General features: G+C 46.8%; 2 protein-coding genes across 3 annotated transcripts; one reads left to right on the plus strand and one right to left on the minus strand.

Annotated features, from left to right (window-relative positions):
• Positions 1 to 15624: 15624 nt before the first annotated feature.
• On the plus strand, positions 15625 to 17019 carry LOC125509191. Its single transcript, XM_048674103.1, has one exon. The coding sequence runs from the start codon at positions 15748 to 15750 to the stop codon at positions 16768 to 16770; it is 1023 nt and encodes a 340-aa protein (XP_048530060.1). The 5' UTR covers positions 15625 to 15747; the 3' UTR covers positions 16771 to 17019.
• A 612-nt stretch (positions 17020 to 17631) lies between these two features.
• On the minus strand, positions 17632 to 21607 carry LOC125509192 (protein SCO1 homolog 2, mitochondrial). Of its 2 annotated transcripts, none has more exons than XM_048674106.1 (9): positions 21382 to 21607; positions 20389 to 20518; positions 20117 to 20192; positions 19612 to 19824; positions 19019 to 19108; positions 18799 to 18931; positions 18600 to 18724; positions 18397 to 18447; positions 17632 to 18023 (listed from the first exon to the last, which is right to left on the minus strand). In XM_048674106.1, exons 1-7 carry the CDS (start codon positions 21468 to 21470, stop codon positions 18604 to 18606), a joined length of 852 nt encoding a protein of 283 aa, XP_048530063.1. In that variant the 5' UTR covers positions 21471 to 21607; the 3' UTR covers positions 17632 to 18023; positions 18397 to 18447; positions 18600 to 18603. The 2 variants fall into 2 exon arrangements, with proteins under 2 accessions (XP_048530063.1, XP_048530062.1); XM_048674105.1 differs by having other exon boundaries at positions 18586 to 18724; positions 21382 to 21606.
• Between the last annotated feature and the right edge of the window lie 2368 nt (positions 21608 to 23975).

Genomic DNA, 23975 nt, shown 5'->3' on the forward strand with positions numbered 1-23975 from the left:
AACTCCCGGATACCGTAGGAGTGCTTTGGGTGTGCCAAACGTCACAACGTAACTAGGTGGCTATAAAGGTACACTACAGGTATCTCCGAAAGTGTCTGTTGGGTTGGCACGAATCGAGATTGGGATTTGTCACTCCGTGTAAACGGAGAGGTATCTCTGGGCCCACTCGGTAGGACATCATCATAATGTGCAGAATGTGATCAAGGAGTTGATCACGGGATGATGTGTTATGGAACGAGTAAAGAGACTTGCCGGTAACGAGATTGAACAAGGTATCGGATACCGACGATCAAATCTCGGGCAAGTACAATACCGCTAGACAAAGGGAATTGAATACGGGATTGATCGAATCCTCGACATCGTGGTTCATCTGATGAGATCATCGTGGAACATGTGGGAACCAACATGGGTATCCAGATCCCGCTGTTGGTTATTGACCGAAGAGTCATCTCGGTCATGTTTGCATGTCTCCCGAACCCGTAGGGTCTACACACTTAAGGTTCGGTGACACTAGGGTTATAGAGATATTAGTATGCGGTAACCCGAAAGTTGTTCGGAGTCCTGGATGAGATCCCGGACATCACGAGGAGTTCCGGATTGGTCCGGAGGTAAATAATTATATATAGGAAGTGCTATTTCGGCCATCGGGACAAGTTTCGGGGTCACCGGTATTGTACCGGGACCACCGGAAGGGTCCCGGGGGTCCACCGGGTGGGGCCACCTGCCCCGGGGGGCCACATGGGCTGTAGGGGTGTGCGCCTTGGCCTGTATGGGCCAAGGGCACCAGCCCCAAGAGGCCCATGCGCCAAGAGATAAGGGAGAGGAAGAGTCCTAAAGGGGGAAGGCACCTCCGAGGTGCCTTGGGGAGGAGGGACTCCTCCCTGGCCGCACCCTTCCTTGGAGGAAGGGCCAAGGCTGCGCCCCCCCCCCCTCTCCCTTGGCCCTATATATAGTGGGGGGAAGGGAGGGAAGCAATACCTAAGCCCTGGCGCCTCTCTCTCCCTCCCATGACACATCTCCCTCCTCCCGCAGCGCTTGGCGAAGCCCTGTTGGAATCCCGCTACTTCCACCACCACGCCGTCGTGCTGTTGGATCTCCATCAACCTCTCCTCCCCCCTTGCTGGATCAAGAAGGAGGAGGCGTCGCTGCTCCGTACGTGTGTTGAACGCGGAGGTGCCGTCCGTTCGGTGCTAGGATCATCGGTGATTTGGATCACGACGAGTACGACTCCATCAACCCCGTTCTCTTGAACGCTTCCGCGCGCGATCTACAAGGGTATGTAGATCCACTCCTCCCTCGTTGCTAGATGACTCTATAGATTGATCTTGGTGATACGTAGAAAATTTTGAATTATTGCTACGTTACCCAACAGTACTCGCCTAAGTTCTCCCACTTAGAGACTTAGCTGCAGTCAGGTACTCGCCTAAGTTTGAAAAATCCTACCGAGTGGAGAGCAATCCACCCACTCGGGGGGCTTAGCTGCAGTCCAGTACTCACCTAAGTTCTCCCACCTAGAGACTTAGCTGCAGTCAGGCACTCGCCTAAGTTTGAAAAATCCTACCGAGTGGAGAGCAACCCTCAAGAACGACTAGGCGCAGGTCGACTGCCACCTTCTCCTGGAGAGCTTCACCACAAATACAATGTGCGCTCCGTCCCACTCTGCAGTAACAGGGTGTGGGTCGACTACCGCCTTCCCCTGGAGAGCTTCGCCACAAATACAAGACATGGGTCGTCTGCTTCCCTCTCCTTCGGGGTTGCGCTGCGAATACAGAAAGTTGTCTCGAATGAAGAATGGTTTCACTCAGCAGGAGACTCATAAAGATATTCAACGGTAAACCAAGTTGAGATAAAATTCTAAAGGTTCTGGATCACGGATCGAGGTACTCGGGCATGCAGCCCGAAAAATTTTAATGGTTACAAAAACCACTCGGCATTCCGAGGCAAATTTAAGGTAGGACACAAGAGTTTATTCACTCCGCGAGAGGAGGGCTGGCAGGCTCAACGAACTCATCCAGGTCGACGCCATCGGCAATCCGAGTGGCGGCAGCTATGAAGGTCTCCATAAAAGTTCGGAAGTCGTGCTTCTGGGTGTTTGCGACCTTGATTGCGGCCAGCTTGTCTTGTCGCACCTCCTTGCAGTGGACACGAACCAAGGACAGAGCCACATCAGCGCCACAACGAGCAGAAGACTTCTTCCACTCCTGCACTCGGTCAGGGATTCCGTTAAGTCGAGTCATCAGAGACTCAAGATCGTTTTGGAGCGTAGCCTCTGGCCAGAGTGCCGGGTCGATCCGTGACATGGCGACCTTCAGTTGAGCCAAGTAGTCCACAGCACCGTCGATGCGAGATTCCAGTTGGAGCAGATTCATGGCAGTTTCATCTTTCACTGGAGAGTTGATTGGATCCAAACCTGGTTCGATCCTCCCAGTCTCTTCTTCAAAGTTCTGGCAAAACTCTGCATTCACGATCCAAGGATAAGTCAATCTTCATACACTGAGTCGACACAAAAAAAATCAGTCGGAACTAAATGTGCACCTTCAAGCTTGATATACAACTTCTTGGCAAGGCTCCTCAGGTAGCTCTCCAGATCGTCCCTCCTGCGAGCGATGCCTTCCATCTTTTCGCTCAGGTTGAGGTTTTCGTTCTTCCAGCGTGCGCACTCCCTGTTGGCTTCATTCAGAGCAGTCTTCAGCCTGGTATTCTCTTCTTCCAACTGGCCAACTGAAGCCAGCTTCTGTCCAGCCAGAGCGGTCCTGTCGTCAGCCTCCTTCTGGGCAGCAGCCAAATCTTGATCTTTTTTCGCCAAAGCTTCCCTTAGTTTTTCTGCAAAGAAATGACGATTGATTCAAAAATAGCAGAAGGATGCTCGAGCTAAAAACTGACCAGTCGACAAACTTGTCTTACCAGCGACGCCGTCTCTGACTGTCTGCAGTTCTGTCCTAGCCAGCTCCAAGTCAAGTTTCAGTTGAATCTGCTGCCTCTCCAAATCAGTGAAGCGAGCTCCAAGATCACAAGATTTCTGAAATCAAAGGGGAGAAATTATTCCATAGCAAAAACGACAAATACTAAGACTATAGTCGACTGCCCGCAGTCCACCATAGTCTCGGGGACTACACCCAGTGGGTGCACTTTGCGTGCCCCCACCGGTTCTAATTCCACTCGACCGGCCCGCCGGAGTCGAGTTCAAAAAAAAGCGAGACAAAGTAGAACTCAGACCACAGTCGACTGCCAGCAGTCGACCGCGGTCTCGGGGACTACACCCAGTGGGTGCACTTTGCGTGCCCCCACCGGTTCTGATCCCTCTCGACCGGATCGAGCGGAAGAAACAAACTACCAGTTCGGTTTTACTTGACAAAATACAAAGACTACGGTCGACCGCCAGCAGTCCACCGTAGCCTCGGGGACTACACCCAGTGGGTGCACTCAGCATGCCCCCACTTGTCCAAAACTTCAATCGACGCACCCAGTGGGTGTACAGATGCAAAGATTTTTGGAAAGAATCTTCAGATAGCCGACTAACCTGAACGTTTCTCTGGAGAGCCGAGCTGGCATCATAGGCGGCTTGGCTGGCGTCCCGCACCGTCTTCATCTTCTCCATCATAATGCCCGCCTGGCATATGGCTTCCCTAGCAGCATTCACCTCATCCTCTGGGACATGATGGTCGCAAAAACTAAAGGCGGGTCGACAGGGGCCTGAGCAGCCGACGAAGAAGGCAAGGCACTCGACAGGGGCTTGGCGAAGGTAACAGAACCCTGATTGATGTCACCAGTGTCCTGAACGACTGGTTCCGCCCTCGGCGTCGACTGTGGCGCCTCGCTTGCAGGAGCTCGCCTATTCTTCCTCGTCAAAGGCCTCTCGGGCTCTTCATCGTCACCAGGGAGGTCAGTAATGTTGGGAGCTGTGCAAAGTTCAAATTGCCAAAATCACGTCACCCAATGATGCATGATGCAGTTGAATCGACCAAAGAAAGATAGTATGGCAGAAATCATACCCGGATTAGAAGTGACCACATCCTCCATCACCTCATCATCATCCCTGTAAGCTGAGGTCCCGGAAGTGGCAGCGCTAACAATTCCAAAGTTCGTCTAGTTAAAACAAGAAAAACAAACAGCGTGGAGCATCGAGTGAATACAAGGAGAGACACTCACGCGGAGGCGACAAGGATATCGATCTTGATCTTTGGCAGCGCCTTCCGAGTCTTCGGCTCTGCAACTTTGGGGTGCTTTGGCGCCTTCTCAGTCGGGGTTGGTGAAGAGACCCGAGGACGCTTCGAAGACTGACCAGCCTGAGCAGTTGCCTTGTCGCGGGCACTCGGCCGTTCTTGGTCAAGCTTGGATCGTCTCTCTATGCGAGGAGGCGACTCGACTTCTTCCCCATCACTTGAGTCGTCACTTCCACCATCCCCTTCACCATCGGAAGTCCACTCGCCACTTTCGCCACCACTCGCCTCGCCTTCCAGAGCTTGCTCTTGCTCCCCGTTGGGCATCGAATACATTTCAATAATGGCCTGAAAGAAAGCAGGGAGAACAAAGTCAGTCGACGCAATACAGACAGCTGCGCGAGTGAATTCAGATTACAAGCAAAAACTCAGAATCAGACCTGCTCTGGTGCACGCGACTGGTCGAATGGGGGAACTCTCCTGGCTCCTCTGGGATTGTCCTTGTTCTCGGTAATGCTCGATAGCCACTTCTCCAGCGTGTCGTCATCGACCTCCTCTGGGTGGATCCGAGTGGAGTCTTCTAGACCCGAATACATCCACATCGGGTGGTCTCGAGCTCGGAGAGGCTGGATGCGCCGCTGAAGGAAGACCTCCAAGAGATCCATACCAGTGACCCCGTCACGAATGAGCTGGACCACTCGGTTGACCAACACCTTCACGTGCGCCTTCTCCTCCGGGAGCACCTTCAAAGGGGAGGGTTTTTCCACTCGGTCCATGGTAAAGGGAGGGAGGCCAGTCGATTGCCCTGGCGTCGACTGGTCTTTGCAGTAGAACCAGGCCGACTGCCATCCGCGAACTGAATCGGGAAGAATCATGGCCGGAAAGGAGATTTTTCCCCTCGTCTGGATGCCAAGACCCCCACACATCTGGATCACTTGGGTCCTCTCGTCACTCGGATTAGCCTTTTTCACTGTCTGGGAGCGACAAGTGAAAATATGCTTGAAAAGACCCCAGTGGGGTCGACAACCCAAGAAGTTCTCACACAAGGAAATGAACGCGGCAAGATAAACGATTGAGTTGGGGGTAAAATGGTGGAGTTGAGCCCCAAAGAAGTTCAGAAACCCTCGGAAGAAAGGATGAGGAGGCAAGGAAAACCCACGGTCGACGTGGGTGGCAAGAAGAACGCGCTCACCCTCCCGGGGTTGTGGCTCGGATTCCTTCCCCGGAAGCCGCGCCGAGTCGTAGGGGATCAGCCCTCCCTCGGCCAGGTCGTCGAGGTCTTCTTGGGAGATCCTCGAGTGGATCCAGTCACCCTGTATCCAACCCCTCGGCAGGCCAGTCCGCGAGGAAGATCCGCCCCGGCTCGTCGCCTTCCCCTTTGACCTCGCCGTCGCCTTCTTTGCCCGCTCCAGAGCCGCTGTCTTCTCCTTCACCATTGTCGCCGACGAGACGCGTGTGGCGCGGTGGCGCTGGAGCGAGAGCGAGCGCAGAGGAGAGGCATGAGGAGGAGAAGAGATAATGGGGCGCACTGTTCGGGAGACCCCGGTCCAACGCCTTATATGAGGCCGCTTCCGAGTGGCTGACAGGTAGGCCCAGATGGCTCTGTCAAATCCCGTAACGACCGCACAAGCGATACGTGGCGAAAAAGGTGGCACGGGGATCGAGGCGGCTCCGCTCTATCTCGTCCGATTACTGCGGCCTCCCCCGTGCCACGCGCTTCCCAAAATTCGGATCCCACTAAATCCGCGGGCAGCAAATAACTTGTCAGACCAAAGATCTCCTCTGCACCGTCACTCGGGGCCTTACAAGTAAAGAAACTCACTCGGCAAAGAATTAAGAATGGATCAAGGCGACTGAAAAGGGAGTTGTTGTCATCACTCAGGTCCGTTGATCCAAAACAAGATATGCTCACGGCATAGAAAACGAGTCGGAGAAGTCCTCAACTCCTTCCCCACTCAAACCTTGATCCATTCGGGGGCTAATGATGAAGCTATGTACCTAGGGTAGGGTCACGGACCTGTCCTAACTGCCCTACCCAAGGACACCTCTAGAATAAATCACCTTTCAATCGACTTGAAGGTGTTCCACTCGACAGACTCGAAGTCACTCGACCAAGAAGCGATCACTCGACCAAGATCCAACCACTCGACGGCCAGGAGACCTAAAGTCACCATGCACGCTAAGGGTCGGTCATTAAATAGCTTTTATGGTCATCATAGCACTTTATTACTAGTGTTACCAGTAACGCCCTGCCTTAATGTACATTGAACCCTTCGTAACGTGGGCTGGCCGGGGTCCTGGCGCACTCTATGTAAGCCACCCCCCTCCTCCGAGACAAGGGTTCGCACCTCTGTAACTCATACTCACATAATCCAGTCGACCGCCTCCGGGCTCCGAGACATAGGGTTTTTACTTCTTCTGAGAAGGGCGTGAACTCGTAAACCTTGCGTCCTTACAACTTCTCCATAGCTAAGATCTCGCCTCTCCATACTTACCCCCCTACATTACTGTCAGACTTAGAGCCACGACACTGAGTGCTCCCCAAATTTAGACATCGGCTCGGCTCATTCCCGCAACCCGCGGCGCGGCGCGGCGCGGCGGCGGCGGAGGAGCGCGCGTGGATGTCCCTCTTGTTCTCTTGCTCATACATGTGGGGAAAGAACCTCCCTTATAAAGAGGTCCAACTCCCTCTAAACTAGCAAAGTGGGACTAAACTTTTGTTCCACCTCTTGCCTTGCACAAATGGGCTGCGTGGGCCTCTAGGATTTATTAGTAATTTCTGAAACTGTTATTGGGTTAGGCCCAAAATAGACAAAATTCCAGCACTTTTTTCTAGTAAATAAATAAAAGGGGTAGCAACCAAAATCATCCACTTGAAAGTCAATGACCCAAAATACAAATAATCGCCGTCTGTTTCAAGTATAAGATGTTCTATTTATTTTCTTTAAAATTGAATGTAGGTAGATGCATCCATATTAAAATATCTAAAATATCATATAATTAGGAATGAAGGTAGTAAAATAAATGACTCATTAGTAAGAATACATCTTACATGATTTCACAACCCAAATTACAATGTTTTCGAAAAGGGGTGCTTTATTACTTAAAAGATTTAAGCATTACATTCGGCATCTGCATAACTAAGATGTACACAGCTAAATAATATCCTCTCACACAAAATAAAAATAAAAAGGCGAATTACAACGAAACATGTACAGTCCGTATAACGCCTAATGTGGAGGGGGAAATCCTTAGATCATGATGCCACCCATGTTGGGTAAAAGTATCCCTCGCTGTAGCCTCCAATCGTGTATACACCTCCGTAAACAAGCCTCGATTCTTCACGCGTTGTAGAGAGGACCATAAACGAAGAGTCCGAGTACATCTGTACATAACCTACAACAGAGAAGTACTTTTATCATTAAAAACCTTATCATTTCTACATAGCCAAAGCGACCAAATAACGGCAAGCGCTCCCACCAAGCGCTCCCACCCTGAGAAGAGTTCTAAACCTGTGATCAATCTCATGTAACCAGTTGCCAAATACATTAGCAACACTACAGGGAGGATACAAGCCAGAAGCTATTTGGATGACTGACCATATGGAACGAGCCAATTTGCATTGAAAGAATAAATGTTTTATTGTCTCCTCATAGTGACAAAATACACATTGCGGGGTTCCATGCCAATTCCTCTTGATAAGGTTATCTTTAGTAAGAATGACTCCGCAACGAAGATATCATGCAAAGATTTTATTCTTAAGATGTATCTTCATTTTCTAGATCTTCTTGTTATTAACAACTGGCACATCAGACTGAATTAACGCTCTATACATAGAATCCACTGAGAATTGTCCATTCTCATGAAGGTTCCATCGGAATACATCAGACCCATGTGACAATTGCACCGTGGACAACCGTTGGAGCAGGATATTCCACGATTGGAGTCTGGGTCCAATTAACTCTCTTCTGAACGTCATATTTGGCGGAAATGATTCCATTACCGTGGCGATAGTATCACCTTTGTGGCGTACAATGTTGTTTGCCCGATTTACATATTCTGGAAATTGTAAAAGCGAGTATAACAGGTTGTAACTTATTCTAGACGAAGAACCTGGACAAGAAACATAAGAAACACTAGTCTTATTTCAAAACTAATCACAACATTCTTTGTCCCGATTTTCATATTCCAATACATCTAAAATCTAGTGTAATAGGATGTAACTTGTTCCGGGCATAATAACCTACCAATGAAGTAGGGACGCGGGCGGCGCGTGACAAACAAAAAAATTGACAAGAACTTCAAGAGCCTCCGCCCACCTTGCTTTCTCCATGTGTGGGGTAATATCGAGCGGACATGGTTGCTCTCCATTTTCTCTCTCCCTCTGTTCTCTCACTGGACCATACTGAGCAAAGCTTGGCATGTTAGAGCAACTCTAGCCGAGTTGTTATATCTCTGATTGTCATATGAGATATTGAGCGCGCTCCATATGGATATGGAGGCCACAACCACTGTGCGCAAACATAGTCACCATAATGGGGCATCCATAAATTTCATCCTTTTTGTCATTTGTTCAATTTATAGGGGCAATTTAAGCTCAAATTAGTCTAACCAAACACATGTATTAGCACGATAACTTAACAACTATATTCAGTGGCCAAAATGCGTCTTTACATATAATTAGTGACTTGACATGGTGTTTAATAGCATTTTCAAAATAAGCAATGTCGCTATTTGAGTGACATTGCTACCCAGTACCACCTACACTAGTTGGTGGCCCGGTGTCGTCTAGTCATCACCCTCCGTCTCGTCATTCTCCTCCTCCTCCTCCTCGACATCCTCGAGGAAGGCATAGGTGTCAGACTCATGAGCGGAAACTGCAAGCTGCCGTTGCTCCTCCTCGTTGGTAAGTGTGGGAGCGTACTCTCGGAGGATGTGCTCCTCATTGTGAGCTTCGAGAGCGAAGAGCCTCAACACGGTGTCGAACGAGCCCTCAGGCCCCGGCACCGGCTTTGTTTGGGCCTCAACAGGGATGAGCGTTGTTCACTGGGACGAGGCGACTAGCGGAGCCGATAAGGACATCGTCCTCGTTCACCTGGAGGAGGGGGCTGGATCCCACGTGTCCTTCAGATTCGCAACTATCGCTGGAGGAGGATTTAGCGGCAACCGCGACTAGTGCACTACAGGAAGAAATCATGCCGGTGCATCGTGTTTGGGATAGGAGGTTTTGATCCATCATCAAGTTGAGCTAATAGGATGCGTTCTTGTGCAGTGGCATTGTCTCCGATGATGGATAAGATGGGAGAGGAGTAGGCGGCGGGGATGGGGAGTAGGCGGTTAGGGCTTTGGTGATGCGGATGACATGCCGCCGGAATTTTATAGCCGAGGATGAAGATGTGTAGTGGGAGCGGTTGAGACCATTAATGGTGGCTGGTTATCGGTCATGTTGCCCCGCTCGTCGATCAATCGGAACACATAGATGCGTGTACGAGCGGCGTGCGGCTTCAAACCCGGCCGTAGCACGAGGAGGAAGAAGTTGAACCTCCCCCCCCCCCCACGCAACTGAGTATGGAGCGAGCTCTATATCGAGGCTCCTCAGCCTCCAAATATGAAGCCTACGAGGTTGTTTATGAAGCAGAGTTTCGGAAATTGTGGCGATCGGGAGCAATATGGCGACTCTGTTAGAGTGATATTTTGACCAAAGTTCACCGTATTGTCTGTTAAAAATTATGACAATAGGGAGCAATATGGCGACTCTGTTAGAGTGATATTTTGACCAAAGTTCACCGTATTGTCTGTTAGAAATTATGGCGATCGGGAGCAATATGGCGACTCTGTTAGAGTGATATTTTGACCAAAGTTCACCGTATTGTCTGTTAGAAATTATGGCAATAGAGAGCAATATGACGACTCTGTTAGAGTGATATTTTGACCAAAGTTCACCATATTATCTGTTAGAAATTATGGCGATAGGGAGCAATATGGCGACTCTGTTAGAGTGACATTTTGACCAAAGTTCACCGTATTGTCCGTTATTATGGTGATGGAGGCCACATGACGACTCTGCTAGAGTTGGTCTACAAGCTGATATGTTGGAAAAAACTTGCAACCAGTTCCATGCAACAACAGTAACATAATTCAATCCAAACAATTGAGCTCTTCGACTAAACTGCTTTGGGTCAAGGTTAGAAACTACTACTCCGTCCCATAATGTAAGACGTTTTTGGAAGCTAACATAGCTTGTAAAAATGTCTTACATTATGAGACGGAGGGAGTACTAATTAGGGAATAGTTGGGCCAGAAATGGACACACCAACATGAGCAAGTGACGAAGCAAATGGCACAAAAATTTGAATGAATCCGCAAAAGAAATCAGTTGACTGTAAAATAGCATAACCGAATTCTTTCAGTACAACCTTACCGACATGGTAGAAATAGGATGTTTTTTTCTTCTGAATTCCATTTCTCCCCTTTTCCTCCATAATTCCACTGATCCACGGACGTCACAAAAAATTGCACTTGTATGGTTAAAACTTGGGTGCAACGGGAGGCCATGCCACAAGCAAACTCAGGCTGGGTTGGGTTTAGCCACTACTCGAAGATGGTTGCTGAGTATTGATGCAGTAGTTGAAGAGTAGACTTGCAGCAGCATCGTCAAGCAGGTGCGCGCTTGTTTAATCCAGGCGGTCGAGTTAATTGATTCCCAGCAATTCTCCATGACCCAACTGCTGCCTACATTAAGCTAAGAAGTGGCCTGCCTTTACGTTGCACCATACAACTGCAGGTAGCAGTACTCCACTTGGCCTTAACAATTGCGCAGTGGCAACAAAAAGGTTCACCTAACCAGTAACCACTGATCATGCATGGACCGGCCAGCAGTTGCATCAGCCATCAGCAAGCCTCCAGCCGTTTGCACGTTTGCCATATTATATTTAGATTGCCTACTAATCCTTTTCATGATCCCTGCGGATAGTATCACTATGCTATTGATTGATACCGCTGATTTCAAGGAAAGGTTGATTGGATCCCTGCAAAACAGAGAAGGTTGATTGATATGGTGAGAGCAAGTACGCACTCCCTCTGTCCGCATGCAAAGAGAGCCTTGGCTCAGTGGTTGGGCATGCGGTTGTGCAGCCTAACGACCCAAGTTCAATTCCTAGAATTGACAGGTGATGCACAGGGGTTTTCCCCCGTTTATTGAGGATCAAATTTGGTGTGTGGTGAAACCACTCATCAAGAAATATCTTGATACTCATTTAAAAAAATCTGAGGACCATGTTTATCTTGGTACTCATACTAAAATGGTCGTATGCATCCCTGGTTGGTGCAGAGGCCGGGAAGAGAAATTCTCTCCCATTTTTAATCAGAGAGGCTGGAGGTGGAGCGGCTTCATCTTGCACGGAGTTTCGGTGGAGATGTCAAGTCATGCCTGACCGACAGGTGCTACGCTTTGTCATGCCTGGTCGGCAGGTGCTACGCACGACAGATCTTCCAAAGACTTCAAGTTGTGTCGGCTGGTGGTACTTGGCAGCATGGTGCTGAGGTGTATCAGTGGCGACCGCGACGTCCTCGGATGTTTGCGCGCAGGGAGGAGGTGCCGTTGGGCGCCGTGGTGGCGTCGACGATAGCTGGACCGAGTAAGGTTGATGCATTAGTACAGTTCTGAAGATGGAGCGGTGGAAGTTGGTGGCGGCGGCCTCTGAGTGCATGCCGGACCAGTGAGACCCATGCCCGGCAGGCGTCCTGGATGGGATCTCAGGTCTTAGATGTTAGGTTTGGCTGCGATGCCTGTTTAGTATTAGGCACAGGCTATCTGCGCCCCTTCATCAACTGGATAGAGTGGCTTAGACGGCGGCTTTAGTCTTACTGTTGTATTTCTTTGTAAGGTCTTGTGAGAATAATTAATAAAGTGGTCGTATGCATCGCCCAGATGCAGAGGCCGGGGGTCATCCTCCTTTTCTAAAAAAAACTCCCTCTGTCCGCGAATAAGTGTACATCTAACTTTTGTCTTAAGTCAAAATTAAAACTTTGACCAATTTTATAGAGAAAAGTAGCAGCATGTATGGCACTAAATTAGGATCACTAGATTCATTATGAAATGTAGTTTCATAATATACCAATATGATGTCATATATGTTACTATTTTTTTCTATAAAGTTGGTCAAAATTTTAGAACTTTGACTTAAAACAAAAGGTAGAAGTACACTTATTCACGGACGGAGGTAATACAATAGAGCCGGGTCAGCTGGCTATAAGAAATAAACTAGTATATACTTACTTAGTTGAAGGAAAGAAAAGATGAGAAAGAAGGTAAGCGGGCTCATGATGAAAAGCTAGCTCTAGCACGTACTCCTATGTACTTTGTGAGAGTGAAAGATTGGTCATATAATAAAAAATAATACATTTTTCTAATCAACTATTATATATATTGACTATAAGATGGACTATAAATGATATGTAAATGACTTATAGCCAGCAGTTGGTTATACTATTAACCACCTCTGATGTTTCAGTTTGACAGATCACTTGATGTTAAAATGGGGCATGCAAAAGCTTGACAGTCAGTACATATGCTTCTTTTACTCGTCGTCTAGCCATGCTTAGCTGCAACCCACCACGGACGCGGTACTAAAGTGCACACGATAGCTTATTTAAACAGAAGCACACCAAGTTTCCAGTTCATCGACCTCCTGAGTCCTGATGCTACTCATTATAAAAACTAATTGGGTGATTCAGCCTGCACAAACTAGATGCGATTTTGCATCATGGCAGAGCGAGAGAGATGCATCGTGATTAGGTCAAAAGAAAACAGGGGAGATAGTGGGCAGAAGGAAAATTTTGCTGCTACTAGATCTTAGGCACCCTCCTTTTCTCTAGGACGGGATTAGGTGCTTAATAGAAAGAGACATGTCATGGTGCAGAAAGAGGTGTGATATATGGCGGAGAAAGTAAAGTACATGCTACAGGGCCGTGTTGCGGAAGCACATTTCATTTCATCAGCCTGTCGGTGGGTTAGGTTGATCGATTAGGTAACTCACGGAAACTAAAGAGGTAAATACACTAGGAGTTATAGAATTTGCACGTGACGGTCAGTTTGGTGCACAAAGTTGTAAAATACATGTTTCTGGTCATCAAACTTGCACAAACGTTCATATACGGTCACATTTCATGTACGCAGACGTATCCATAGCCTATGTGGCATGCCAGCATGGCCAGGGCCCACTGTAAGCCCACCACGCATGGTAGATCTGTAGGCTTTTCTTTATTTACGTATTATGCACCTATTTTTTAACTTATTAAGCCTCTAAAATAAAATGATTTTTTATTTACGTATAAAGCCCCTAAAATAAAATGGAAAAATAAGGGATGGTTCGGTTACAAACTAGGGACGTGCCCCTACTAGGCTTGGGTTAACAACCACCAAACCAATGACCATTCATGTCTAGATAGCACGAATAGTTTTTATATCATATAACACGGCCGAAAAATCAATTTTGCAAGAAATGTAACTCCAAAAAAGGGAGCACCATGGCTCGACTATGTGACCTCGTGGTCAATGTTAACTAAGATTACCACCGGGCTTCGACAACACAACATATCAAATGGGATAAATATTTTTCATGTTGTTACTCCTTCTTGTTCTATGTAAGAAAAAAAATTATATTATTGTGTTTGTGATATTTAATAAATGTTTATGTGTTACAAAAAAAGGTGTGTGACATTTAAAAAAAATAAACATTGTAAACCACATTTGTGTAATTAAAATGATACGTTGCATTTTAAAAATGTTCATGCATTCCAAAAAAACTGGTCATGACATTTTTTAAATGCCTATACAATGTATAAAACAGTTTGTGTAGCTTTAAAATGTTTCGTACCATCCGAAAATGTTAAAAACATAGTTGAAAAAAGTTTCAAGACTTTTCAAAAGTTGTATTTGAAAAAAATGCCAATCATACACTTAAAAAGTATTAAGCATATATTTTTTAAATACTCCAAACATAGATGTATACTGGAGTATTTAAAATATATGTGTATCCAAACATAGATGTATACTGGAGTATTTAAAACATCAAAAGATATATGTATCACATGGAGTATATGTTTCAATACACATAAGTTTCAAAACTTGTATTTGAAAAAATGTTAATATGGACGTGTTGTGTTGATTAACATTTTTCCAAATACAAGTTTTTGAAACTTTTTAAAATGCCGCGTACCTTTTTTGTAACACATAAATATTTTTTGAATGTCACAAACACAAGAATATAAATTGTTTTCTTACATCTGGACATGTTGTGTTGTCAGTGGTAATGTTAGTTAACCTTGAGCACAAGGTCACATGGTCGAGCCACGGTGCTCATTTTTTCCGTGTTACATTTCTTGTAAAAATTATTTTCAGTCAATGTTTATATGATACAGAAATTAGTCATGCTACATAGACATGAATGATCAGTAGTCTGGTGGTTGTCCACGTATGACTACTAGGGCACGTTGCAGCTTCAAGACCCCACATCGCTTGTTTTTTCATTTTATTTTTAGGGGCTTAATACGAAAATAAAAAAAGCCAAAGGCTTCTCTGCAGATCTACATGCTACAGCGGATGACAATGGGCCCTGGCCACACTGGAATGCCACATAGCCCATGGATACGTCCGTGTACATGAAATGTGATCGTATATAAACGCTTGTACAAGTTTGATGACCGGAAACATGTATTTTATAAGTTTGTGCACCAAACTAACCATCGCGTACAAATTCTATGACTTCGGGTGTATTTACCTCGAAACTAAACCGTACTGCGAGCTGCAGTGGTACAAGTACAACAGCATGTCCTCTTATTTAGAAGGCAAGGTAAGGTATGCGATAAAACATTTCGTGATGCAGCTCACCGGGCTGCTTTCAAGTGGTTTCGAGGATAAATTTGAGTGTTAACGTCCATTAAATTTTTGCAAAAGGTGTGGATAGGTCTCAGTCGACTAAGATTTAATCAAGTCTTAGTCGAATGTTATAACATGTAAGAAAGGACAAAGAAAAGACTAAAAAAATGCACGGATCTAATTGTATAATCTCATGAATATAACGTCGGCAAAGAGTCTGAAACATAACAAAGTTTTAGTCTATTGAGACTTAGCAAGGCTGTTTTGCGTTTGGGTGACACGGGAAGGGCAAGAACACAAGTGGAATTCCCATGAAACCGAGACAGATACTGCATGGCAGCAATATTCTCTGCCGGGCTGCTGCCGCCTGCCAGTGCCCCCTGGCCAGTCAATCAGCCCTGCTAGATTAAGGAGCAGGAACAGCAGAGACGCATCAGCATCAGAGACTGCAAAGGAGGAAACTGAAAACGAGCCATCAATGCAAAAAGAGAGAGAGAGAAATGAGACAGAGTTGCTAAACAAACAAACCTGGAGGAGTGGTGCCAACAAAAGCGAGCCCAAAGGCGAAGCTGAAAGCTGCCTTCCCATCCATCCATCAATCCGCGCGCTTTCTTTTCTTTTAAAGCGCCTCTTCTCCCTCCTCATCCTTCCCTTTCCCTGAAGCCACCGGCCGCCACTGCTGCCTGCCGGAGCGGGACAGGACTAGCAATGAAGAAGATCAAGGCGGCGCGCGGGGGAGCGGCGGCCACGGCGCCGACCGACCTGCTCGTCTGCTTCCCCGGGCGGCAGCACCTGGCGCTGATGCCCAAGTCCATGTGCAGCCCGTCCAGGGCCGCCCTGGACAAGGCGGTAGCCGCGCGCCGGAGGCAGCTGCAGCTCCCGGCCGCGCCCGCCGCGCGGTACGGGGGAGGAGGGCGTGGCAGTACTAGTAGCCCGCTGTTCCGCGGCTCTAAGGCGAAGCAGAGTGTCGGGGACGACGAGCCGCAGTCGCCCAAGGTGACGTGCGCCGGGCAGATCAAGGTCGGCCGGCCAAAGAAGCCGAGACCGGTGGTGGAGAAGCACGGTCCTAAGGGCGACGGCGGCAGTGGCAGCAGGTGGGTCACCGTGGCGGAGGAGATCGAGCGGCTGCAGGAGCGGAGGAAGAAGGCGAGCTGGCTAGAGACCGTCGGGATCAGGAGGGACGCGCTGCCCTTCCTCGGCGGCGCGCTCTGGAGCCTTCGGCACAAGGTGAGGTGCTTCGGGTCGTCGCTCCCCGCCGCGGTGGACTCCTCGACGGACGACGACGATGACGTGGGGGAGCGTGGGCGCGAATCCACCGCCGTCGGAGGCAGCGCCGCCGCGAGCGTGTTCTCCAAGTGGCTCATGGTGCTGGAACGGAGCCATGAACCCCACGAGCAAGACGACAACGACGACAAGCCAGACCAAGAAGACGGGCGGCCGAGCAATGAGGCGGGAGACGACTGCTCCAAAGCGCCGTCAGTGCCGCCGCCGAACGCTCTGCTCCTAATGCGGTGCCGGTCGGCGCCGGCGAAGGGCCTGACGAGGAAAGGAGCAGAACCGGCCGGCGAGGAGGCCGCGCAGGAGAAGGGGGGCGTGGAGGAGAAGAGGGACGAGCTGGTGTTCATGAGAACGGCGCCGGACTTCCTGAAGCTGTCCATCGACATCGCCAAGGAGACGTGGGTCGTCGGCGGCGTGGACCCCCTCGCGCGCAGCCGGAGCTGGAAGAGGTGACCTCTAGTCGCGCGCCGGTAGCCGTTGTACAGAGCTCTACGTGTGCCTTCCCTGTGCCTCGCCGGTTCCAGTGTTTATTTTCCGCTTTGCAAAGCATAAACCCGAGCTACAGAAAATGTTGTACGGTAGTATGTTTCTCCGCGATTCAATGTCGACACGATCGTAAGAGAATCTGTGATTGAAGTGACGCGGTGGTGAAAGGGACATGGCTTCTTGCTCTAGGCCCCGCGCATTGGAATGCTAAATCAATCTAGGCATCTAGTGATCTGCACGCATCACAATCACAGCCAAAAGAAACAGCAGGAATCAGAACTGCAGAATGTGAAGGAAAGAAAGGTCGTCCGACGCTGCAGAGTGAGAACCTGAATGTCCTGCATCAGAATTATTACTGCGGTAGCCGTCAGAAACACCGCGGCCTCAGCGCGGCAAAACCTGCTACGGTTACATCACCATCGCAAGATCACCAAATAATCAACATATGATAACGGATGGTCTCTAGATCTATAACCCAAACTGCAGGCATCAGTTTACAGCAAACGCACGCCCACAGGTTAGTTAACTTAATCCTACACCGAAGGGTGGCTAAAGATCCGCATACATGTCAACACCTAGCAAAGCAAAAGTAGCGTAAGAAATGAGTGTGCCCAACTTGTAATGGCGGCAGGTGGAGTATGTCCAGCTGTGGCCAGACACGGCATATAGATATCGAGTACCTGCAAAAGGGAAACGGCAGAGAAAGCTACGTTCTACTTCTAGCCCTGGTCACTGCACTGGAAGAACCTACACACCCTTGAAAAGCTAAATCGCTCACAGATCGGAGCGCTTGTGCTGAAAATTTGTTTCTCTGAAGGTATTATCACATGACAGAACATGGGCTGTAAAGCTTCTTGTTCACCTGTTCATCCAAAAGGCATTAATGAGTTGCTGAGTCCGTGCTACGGAGCATGATTACATCTGGTTTCAGCGCATCGAGTTAGATGAGGACACGATGGTGTGAAAATCACTCAGGCAGGCATTGCCAAACTGCAGGTGGTTTGTAACTTCGTAAAAACATTCGTCGTCCCGTGAGGCACTCTACACTTCTGCTCAAGTCTAGTTATACAGCAAAGAGCGAGGATAGGAACAGGATCCTGAATCACTCGAAGGCAGGGCAAAATGAAGGGTTCGCCATGTCACCGGCAAAAGGCTGCACAGGAGTAGGGGATGACCTTCGGAGCAGACATTGGAAACTACCGATACCGAAGAATTAGGCCCTGGAAAAGTTGTTGTAGCGAAACTGTGTTAGCACCATTACTTAAACTTATACATCAAACTCTTTCATGCACACACACAAAAACTGTGCAGAATATGATGCGTACTCTATCTACAGCACAGTAGAAATTTTAGATGAAAAACAGAAAGATTGTACGAAAAATCTGCCTGTGTATGATCAAGTGTAAGTCTTGATCAAAATAACAAGAATAAATGAAAATAATGTGGGGAAAAACACGCTGCCAACAAAAATTGGAAGACACTGACATATTATAATTTTTTCAGCTGGCAGCAGGGTCTAAAACCTAGAAGCAGAAATTACACAAGTAATTGGTGATAAAAATAAAATAACAAGCACTTCTTGACAAGTATTACCAATTAACCATCAGAAGACAAATTCTTTCACCATCACATCTGCAAAGCTACCTAAGATAAGAAAGGTTACAAATCTATTAGTACGCAGCTACTCCAGAAAGGAAAAAGGTCAGCAAATACAAAAAGTACAGGTATGCTTTAATATCTCGATTATAATTAGCTGAAGCAAATAAAAATCAAGAGGTATACCACAGGCAACATACTAGACTACTTTGCTGCTGAATTGGATGCTTTCTGGATCTCCGTTGTTATCGCCTCAGCAAGGTCTGATGCCTTATACTCAGCTCCAAAGCATCTTACTGTCTCCAGGCATGGATCTAGCAAGTACCTATAATCAGACAGTCAAGTTCTTGAATCTTTATCAAAAAAGGAAGTTATATGAAGACTCTCACATGCTCTTACATGTTATGAGAACTCTCTACAATATAATCCTGACCAACTTCACCAACTTTTTTGAAGAAAATGCGGTATTCTTGTGCCATCTGTCTTATTGCATCGACTGAGCCAGTTAAGCCTGTTATTCTTGGGTCGAACTCTGCAGTTCAAATGAGACAAATCATCACTTCCAAATGTAGTGCAAAACTGAAGGTTCCAATGACATAAAACAAGCAGGGAGGCTTACCACTAAGATATGCTTTAAGCTGAGCAGGTGAATCACGTTGAGGATCAAGTGTGACGAAGAGTGGTTTAATCTTGATATCATACTTTGACTCTATGAAACAAAAATAAAAGGTTCGTAAGAGATCATGAAGATAACAAACCAATAAGCAGAATATAGCACACAGAAAATAGATGCTTTAAATTGTGGATTGTCAGCAATTTTAAGCACAACAGGCAATTAGTAGTTCAGGCTGGAGCATGACTGAGATAAGAAAAGGATTAGTTAAAATAGCTTCGACGACATAATTGTGACAAAGAACTTAATACTAAGTTACACAAAGAACTATATATGATTGGGAATTAGCATCAAATGTTTTAGCAAAATTGGATGCTTTTAGCCCAAATGCAATGAACAAAACATGCATTTGTGCACTCATAGACCAAAATAATCATATGCAGTATGCATAATAATGGTGTTAACTAATATTTTGGAACGGAGGTAATAGATCTGTACAAGAAGAACAGAGAGATAATGATATGATAAAAAAATAACAATATGTCAAAAGATGAGGTGCCTCCAATAGTGTATTCAGGATGTGGTATATAGCAACACACCTAACAGCTTAACAACATCAGCGATCTTCTCAACTTCTTTCGGCCCCACATCTGGGGATGACGTATAGCCAAAATACATTAGCGTCCAATTCCCTCGAAGCTTTGATTCAGTCACCACATTGTTTTCTGTATCATAGAGCTTAAATGGTCCTCCGATTGCAGGTCTGTTGGTAGTGCACCTTTTGGGAATACTGGTCTGCTGTGCTTGTTTACCTGGAAACACCATGATATGAAACAATACAGAAATAATAATAAACTCAATAAGACACAATAAAAGGGTTAATGAAAACTGGTTTTCTTTCAAGCTAAGCTACAATGTACAGCTGAAAAGTAATAATGAAAACTGCATCTCACAGAAGCTAAGAAATTTTGGTATTCTGATATCAAGATTTTTTTTAAAGCAACACTGACTACCAACGTTGAACTGGCTGAAAAGATTAATACATCAAAATGTATTACTTCAGGAAATAACAAGAAACATCACTTCTGAAGAATTTGTAAGTACCTAAGGGAACTGCACGCCTCTCATCATTATAGTGAACATAAGTGGCTAGTCCAACAAAGGCTAGAATGGCAGATGGCTGCAAAACCAACATTCACATGTACATAAGAATATGATGTTTGGCCAAATCACAGTCCACATGTCAAATAAGAAACTATCGAAGTTCACCAACAAGCCATGATAATAGTTGGCAATACCATAAAAAGTATGATCAATTGTAGTTAAGGGGAAACTGATAAAATAGGAAGATTGAGCAGGCCAGGAAAGCAACATACGACAATGTAATATATTACTGGCTGAGAATTTGACTCGTTCTCTTCAGCAAACTGTCTCATCGGTCTATCATACTTGGAGCTTCCTCCGGTAGAATAACCTCGAGGCTGGTAACCCCGCACCGGAAATTGCCTGCACAACCAAATTCTAAGGATTACAAGAACTGCAGAGTTAAACAAACAGAAAATGCCTAGGTTGAACAACATACATGCAAACAGGCTTGTGAGAATATTGACAGGTAGGAAGCATTCAGATCATTCAGGTTTTAAATTAAAGCTTATAATAAAGTAATAAAATGATGAGTAATGACTAATGACATTCAATTCAAGGTCTACCATTCATAAGGGGCGGGAAAATGATTATCAAATGAAATTCGCCATGGCATAGCTTCAATAATTCATTCATACCATGATGTAGGCACTTATGACAGTCAGAGCCATCAACAACAGAGCATGTAAATCAACTACAAAATGTTAAACAACAGAGCATGTAAATCAACTACAAAATGTTAAACAGCAGTGCAGCGAAACTGAACAGTAGGACATGATCATAACCGACCCACATATCAAAAGCCATTTTAAGCAATCACTAATCACATACACACAAAAAATGCAGCACCTGAATCTGAATGAAGAACCCAGACTGCATAGTGAGACATAAAGCGTGCAGGGGACACACAATTGTGGCGATTCACTAACCATACTTCACGGAAATTGCCCCCCTAATTATTTTACTCCCAACTCCGACGAGTCTACACAGCGATTGGCAGGCCCGAATCCTCCCCGTTCCTACAACGTACAGACGGCTCGCGTTCTTCCCCAGGCAGAGCAGCACCCTACGGGCCTAACCAGCAACCGAAACGAGGACCGGGCCGGACGAACTAAGGAGGCCGCCGCGGAAACGCCCGATGAGGCAACGGCACAAACAGGTAGCGCGCGCAGGACAGGAGCATCACGCGGAAAAAGCGACCGAGACACGAGGTAAGCCAGCCGTACCTGGTCTGCCACGGCGGGGGCACTCCGGCCGCACGGGCGGTGCCGAGGCGGCGTAGCAGCGAGAGCTTGAGGAAGCGCGCGGGCAGCATGGCGGTGGCCCGGGAGGAGGCTCCGGAGCGAGGAGGGGCGGGGGCGAGGGATGGAGTGGAACTGTGGGAGGGGAGGAATTGGAATTGTTTTGGAGGTTTTGGGGGGTCTCGGCTCTCGGTCGGCCGTGTTCGACTTCTTCTGGTCCAAGAAAGCAGGTTTGATCTTCGTGCAGCCCAAGATATCGTTTTGCTGGGCTGGCTGGTTCATTTTCACAGTCCTTTATTTTCTGTTTCTGAAAAAAATCATTTATTTTCTTTATTAATCTTTATTTTTTATATAAAAGAAAACAGAGAACGTTTCACTTTTTCACTTTTTGTGAGAAGTAAATTTTACGAGTCACTTCGTGTTCGTTTTATTAGGAAAAAAAATCCTATACGACCTAGGTCGTACGAACGCAAACTGGAGACCCTTCTCCACGCATGACATCTGACAAACCGAATCTCAAAGCAGCACAAGGGAGACCAGCAGTTGGGACAGTGCCGCGAGCTGGACCATCAATGAATGTGGCCTCTTCCGGTGGGGATGGAGCAGCACGAACAAGGGAGTTGTCCCCCGGCGTTGAGGAGCAAGCCCGTGGGCGGATGTGCCGACGAAGGGCGGGACCGTGAGCCGGGCCGCCAACAAACGAGGTCCTTGCCGGCGGGGATGAAGCTCGCCTAGCTGGGGAGTTCCGCCTAGCGTCGAGGAGCACGGCGGTGGCGGTGAGCAGCTGGGGCGGATCTCACCGGCGGCTGGAATATGGAGACGTTGGATTTGCAAAGAGGAATTATGGCTACTGTGTTGCTGCTTTGAGATTCGGTTTGCTACGTGTCATGCATGGAGGAGGGTCTCCAGTTTGCGCTCGTACGACCCGGGTCGTATACAGGTTTTTTCCGTGTTATTACTAGTAGTTTAGGTCAAATTTTGAGATTCCATGGAATTCAAATCCTCCTCATTTTTCTAGTTGTGTGTGCTAGTATGTGTCACATTCATAAAAAATAAATAAAAGTCCAGTTCCAAGCACGTATACACTTACATGACAAAATCGCATTCATAAAAAATAAATAGAAGTCTAATTCGAAGCACGTATACACTTACATGACAAAAAAAAGACAACAAAACGTTAATCTTTACACAAAAGACCATCAGCCAAAAAGTAAAACTACTTGTACAATTAGAAGAAGAAAAAGTAAAAATGCAATCGAGACAGAAGATTATCCTGAGCTTGACGGCAACGTTGTCATCTGCCTCAGGGGCCGCTGTAGCAGCCACCAAGGAAAAATATGACGGATCACCTCTTCAGCCAAGCTTGACGTGACTCCATCGCTGATATGCAACTTTTCAGACCTCAAAGTGGTTACCAAAGGCGAATAAATAGCCTTTGAAAGAATCTGGTCAGGGCAGCACCCTAAACACGCCATCAAACTTCATATCTAGCACTCTCACTCGACTAAAATGTCAAAGGAAGAAACCATATATGCCAACCGCAAACCACGAACCCAGCACACAATCCATCGTTTTCCAAATGTCATCGTTGCAGACTGCAATCAGCCACTCCTGAACTACCTCCTAAGCTCTACGTCGGCGTTGAAACAAACGTCGCCGCAACGGCGGAGACCGAAGACACAAGTCCACCACAAAGATGTCGTCGTTGCCACGACATCCCTGGTTGAACAGACTAGTTCCCAAACCAACATCGATAGCAAGACACCTTGTAGAAGAAAGATCTGGAGCTTCTTTATTTTGTTTCGACGACGTTGTTGTCGAAGCCAAGACGTTGAAACATCGAAAAACCTAAAACTAACTTGGCCCTAAACCTATAGCTACACACCTCCGCACGTGTGAGATCCGACAACCAAGAGTTCGTCAGCAGAGAAGAGTCGTTGGGAAACGACGTCGAAAAACGAGTCGCCCTAGCAGTGGCAGCAAGATCACCTTTCTTTCTTTGGAAGAAAGGAAATTAGTTGTGTCTAAATTATATGAAGGAAAAGCCAGTGGCGATAGCTGTGCTATTCAATCCTCCTCCTCTCTGCAACACAAATGCATAGAATTCCAAAAAAAAATACAAAAATACGACCAAAAAATATGCGGGCATCTTCGACGGATCCCAATTACATAGAGGGAGGAGGGTTGTTGGAGATGCTCCAAGTGCATGTAAAAGTAAGTGGAGGTTTGTTTGGCTCATTATATGAATTGTATATATATGATGTGATGATGTTACATATGCAGTGCGTCCATAAATTCATAGTCTGAGACAGTGGTGGTGCCAGCACCAAAAAGCTATGGGTTCAAATGCAGTAATCTCTCTAAAATATCTTATTTTTTGCACAAATATGAGTAGAACTAGGCTTGCAATCCAAAAGGTTGTGGGGTCAGCTGACCCCATAACATATAAATAGAATCGCCTCTGGTCTGAGACCCTCCCCGCATCTATGAATAATACTCCTCTCCAAGACCACTAGAAAAGTATGTATCTCTAATCATTAAGTAATAAAACAGACTATTGCTTTGTGCAAGATGGCATA

The sequence above is a fragment of the Triticum urartu genome, chromosome 5 (assembly GCF_003073215.2).
Source record: "Triticum urartu cultivar G1812 chromosome 5, Tu2.1, whole genome shotgun sequence".
Lineage (NCBI taxonomy): Eukaryota > Viridiplantae > Streptophyta > Magnoliopsida > Poales > Poaceae > Triticum > Triticum urartu.

What these genes read in the sequence shown, in the direction of transcription:
- LOC125509191 (XM_048674103.1), top strand. Translation starts at nt 15,748, where the DNA reads ATGAAGAAGATCAAGGCGGCGCGCGGGGGAGCGGCGGCCACGGCGCCG.
- LOC125509192 (XM_048674106.1), bottom strand. Translation starts at nt 21,470, where the DNA reads ATGCTGCCCGCGCGCTTCCTCAAGCTCTCGCTGCTACGCCGCCTCGGC. An exon ending in CCCCCGCCGTGGCAGACCAG is followed by an intron (nt 20,519 to 21,381) that starts GTACGGCTGGCT and finishes TTGGTTGTGCAG; the next exon opens with GCAATTTCCGGTGCGGGGTT. An exon ending in GAGGCGTGCAGTTCCCTTAG is followed by an intron (nt 19,825 to 20,116) that starts GTACTTACAAAT and finishes TGGTGTTTCCAG; the next exon opens with GTAAACAAGCACAGCAGACC.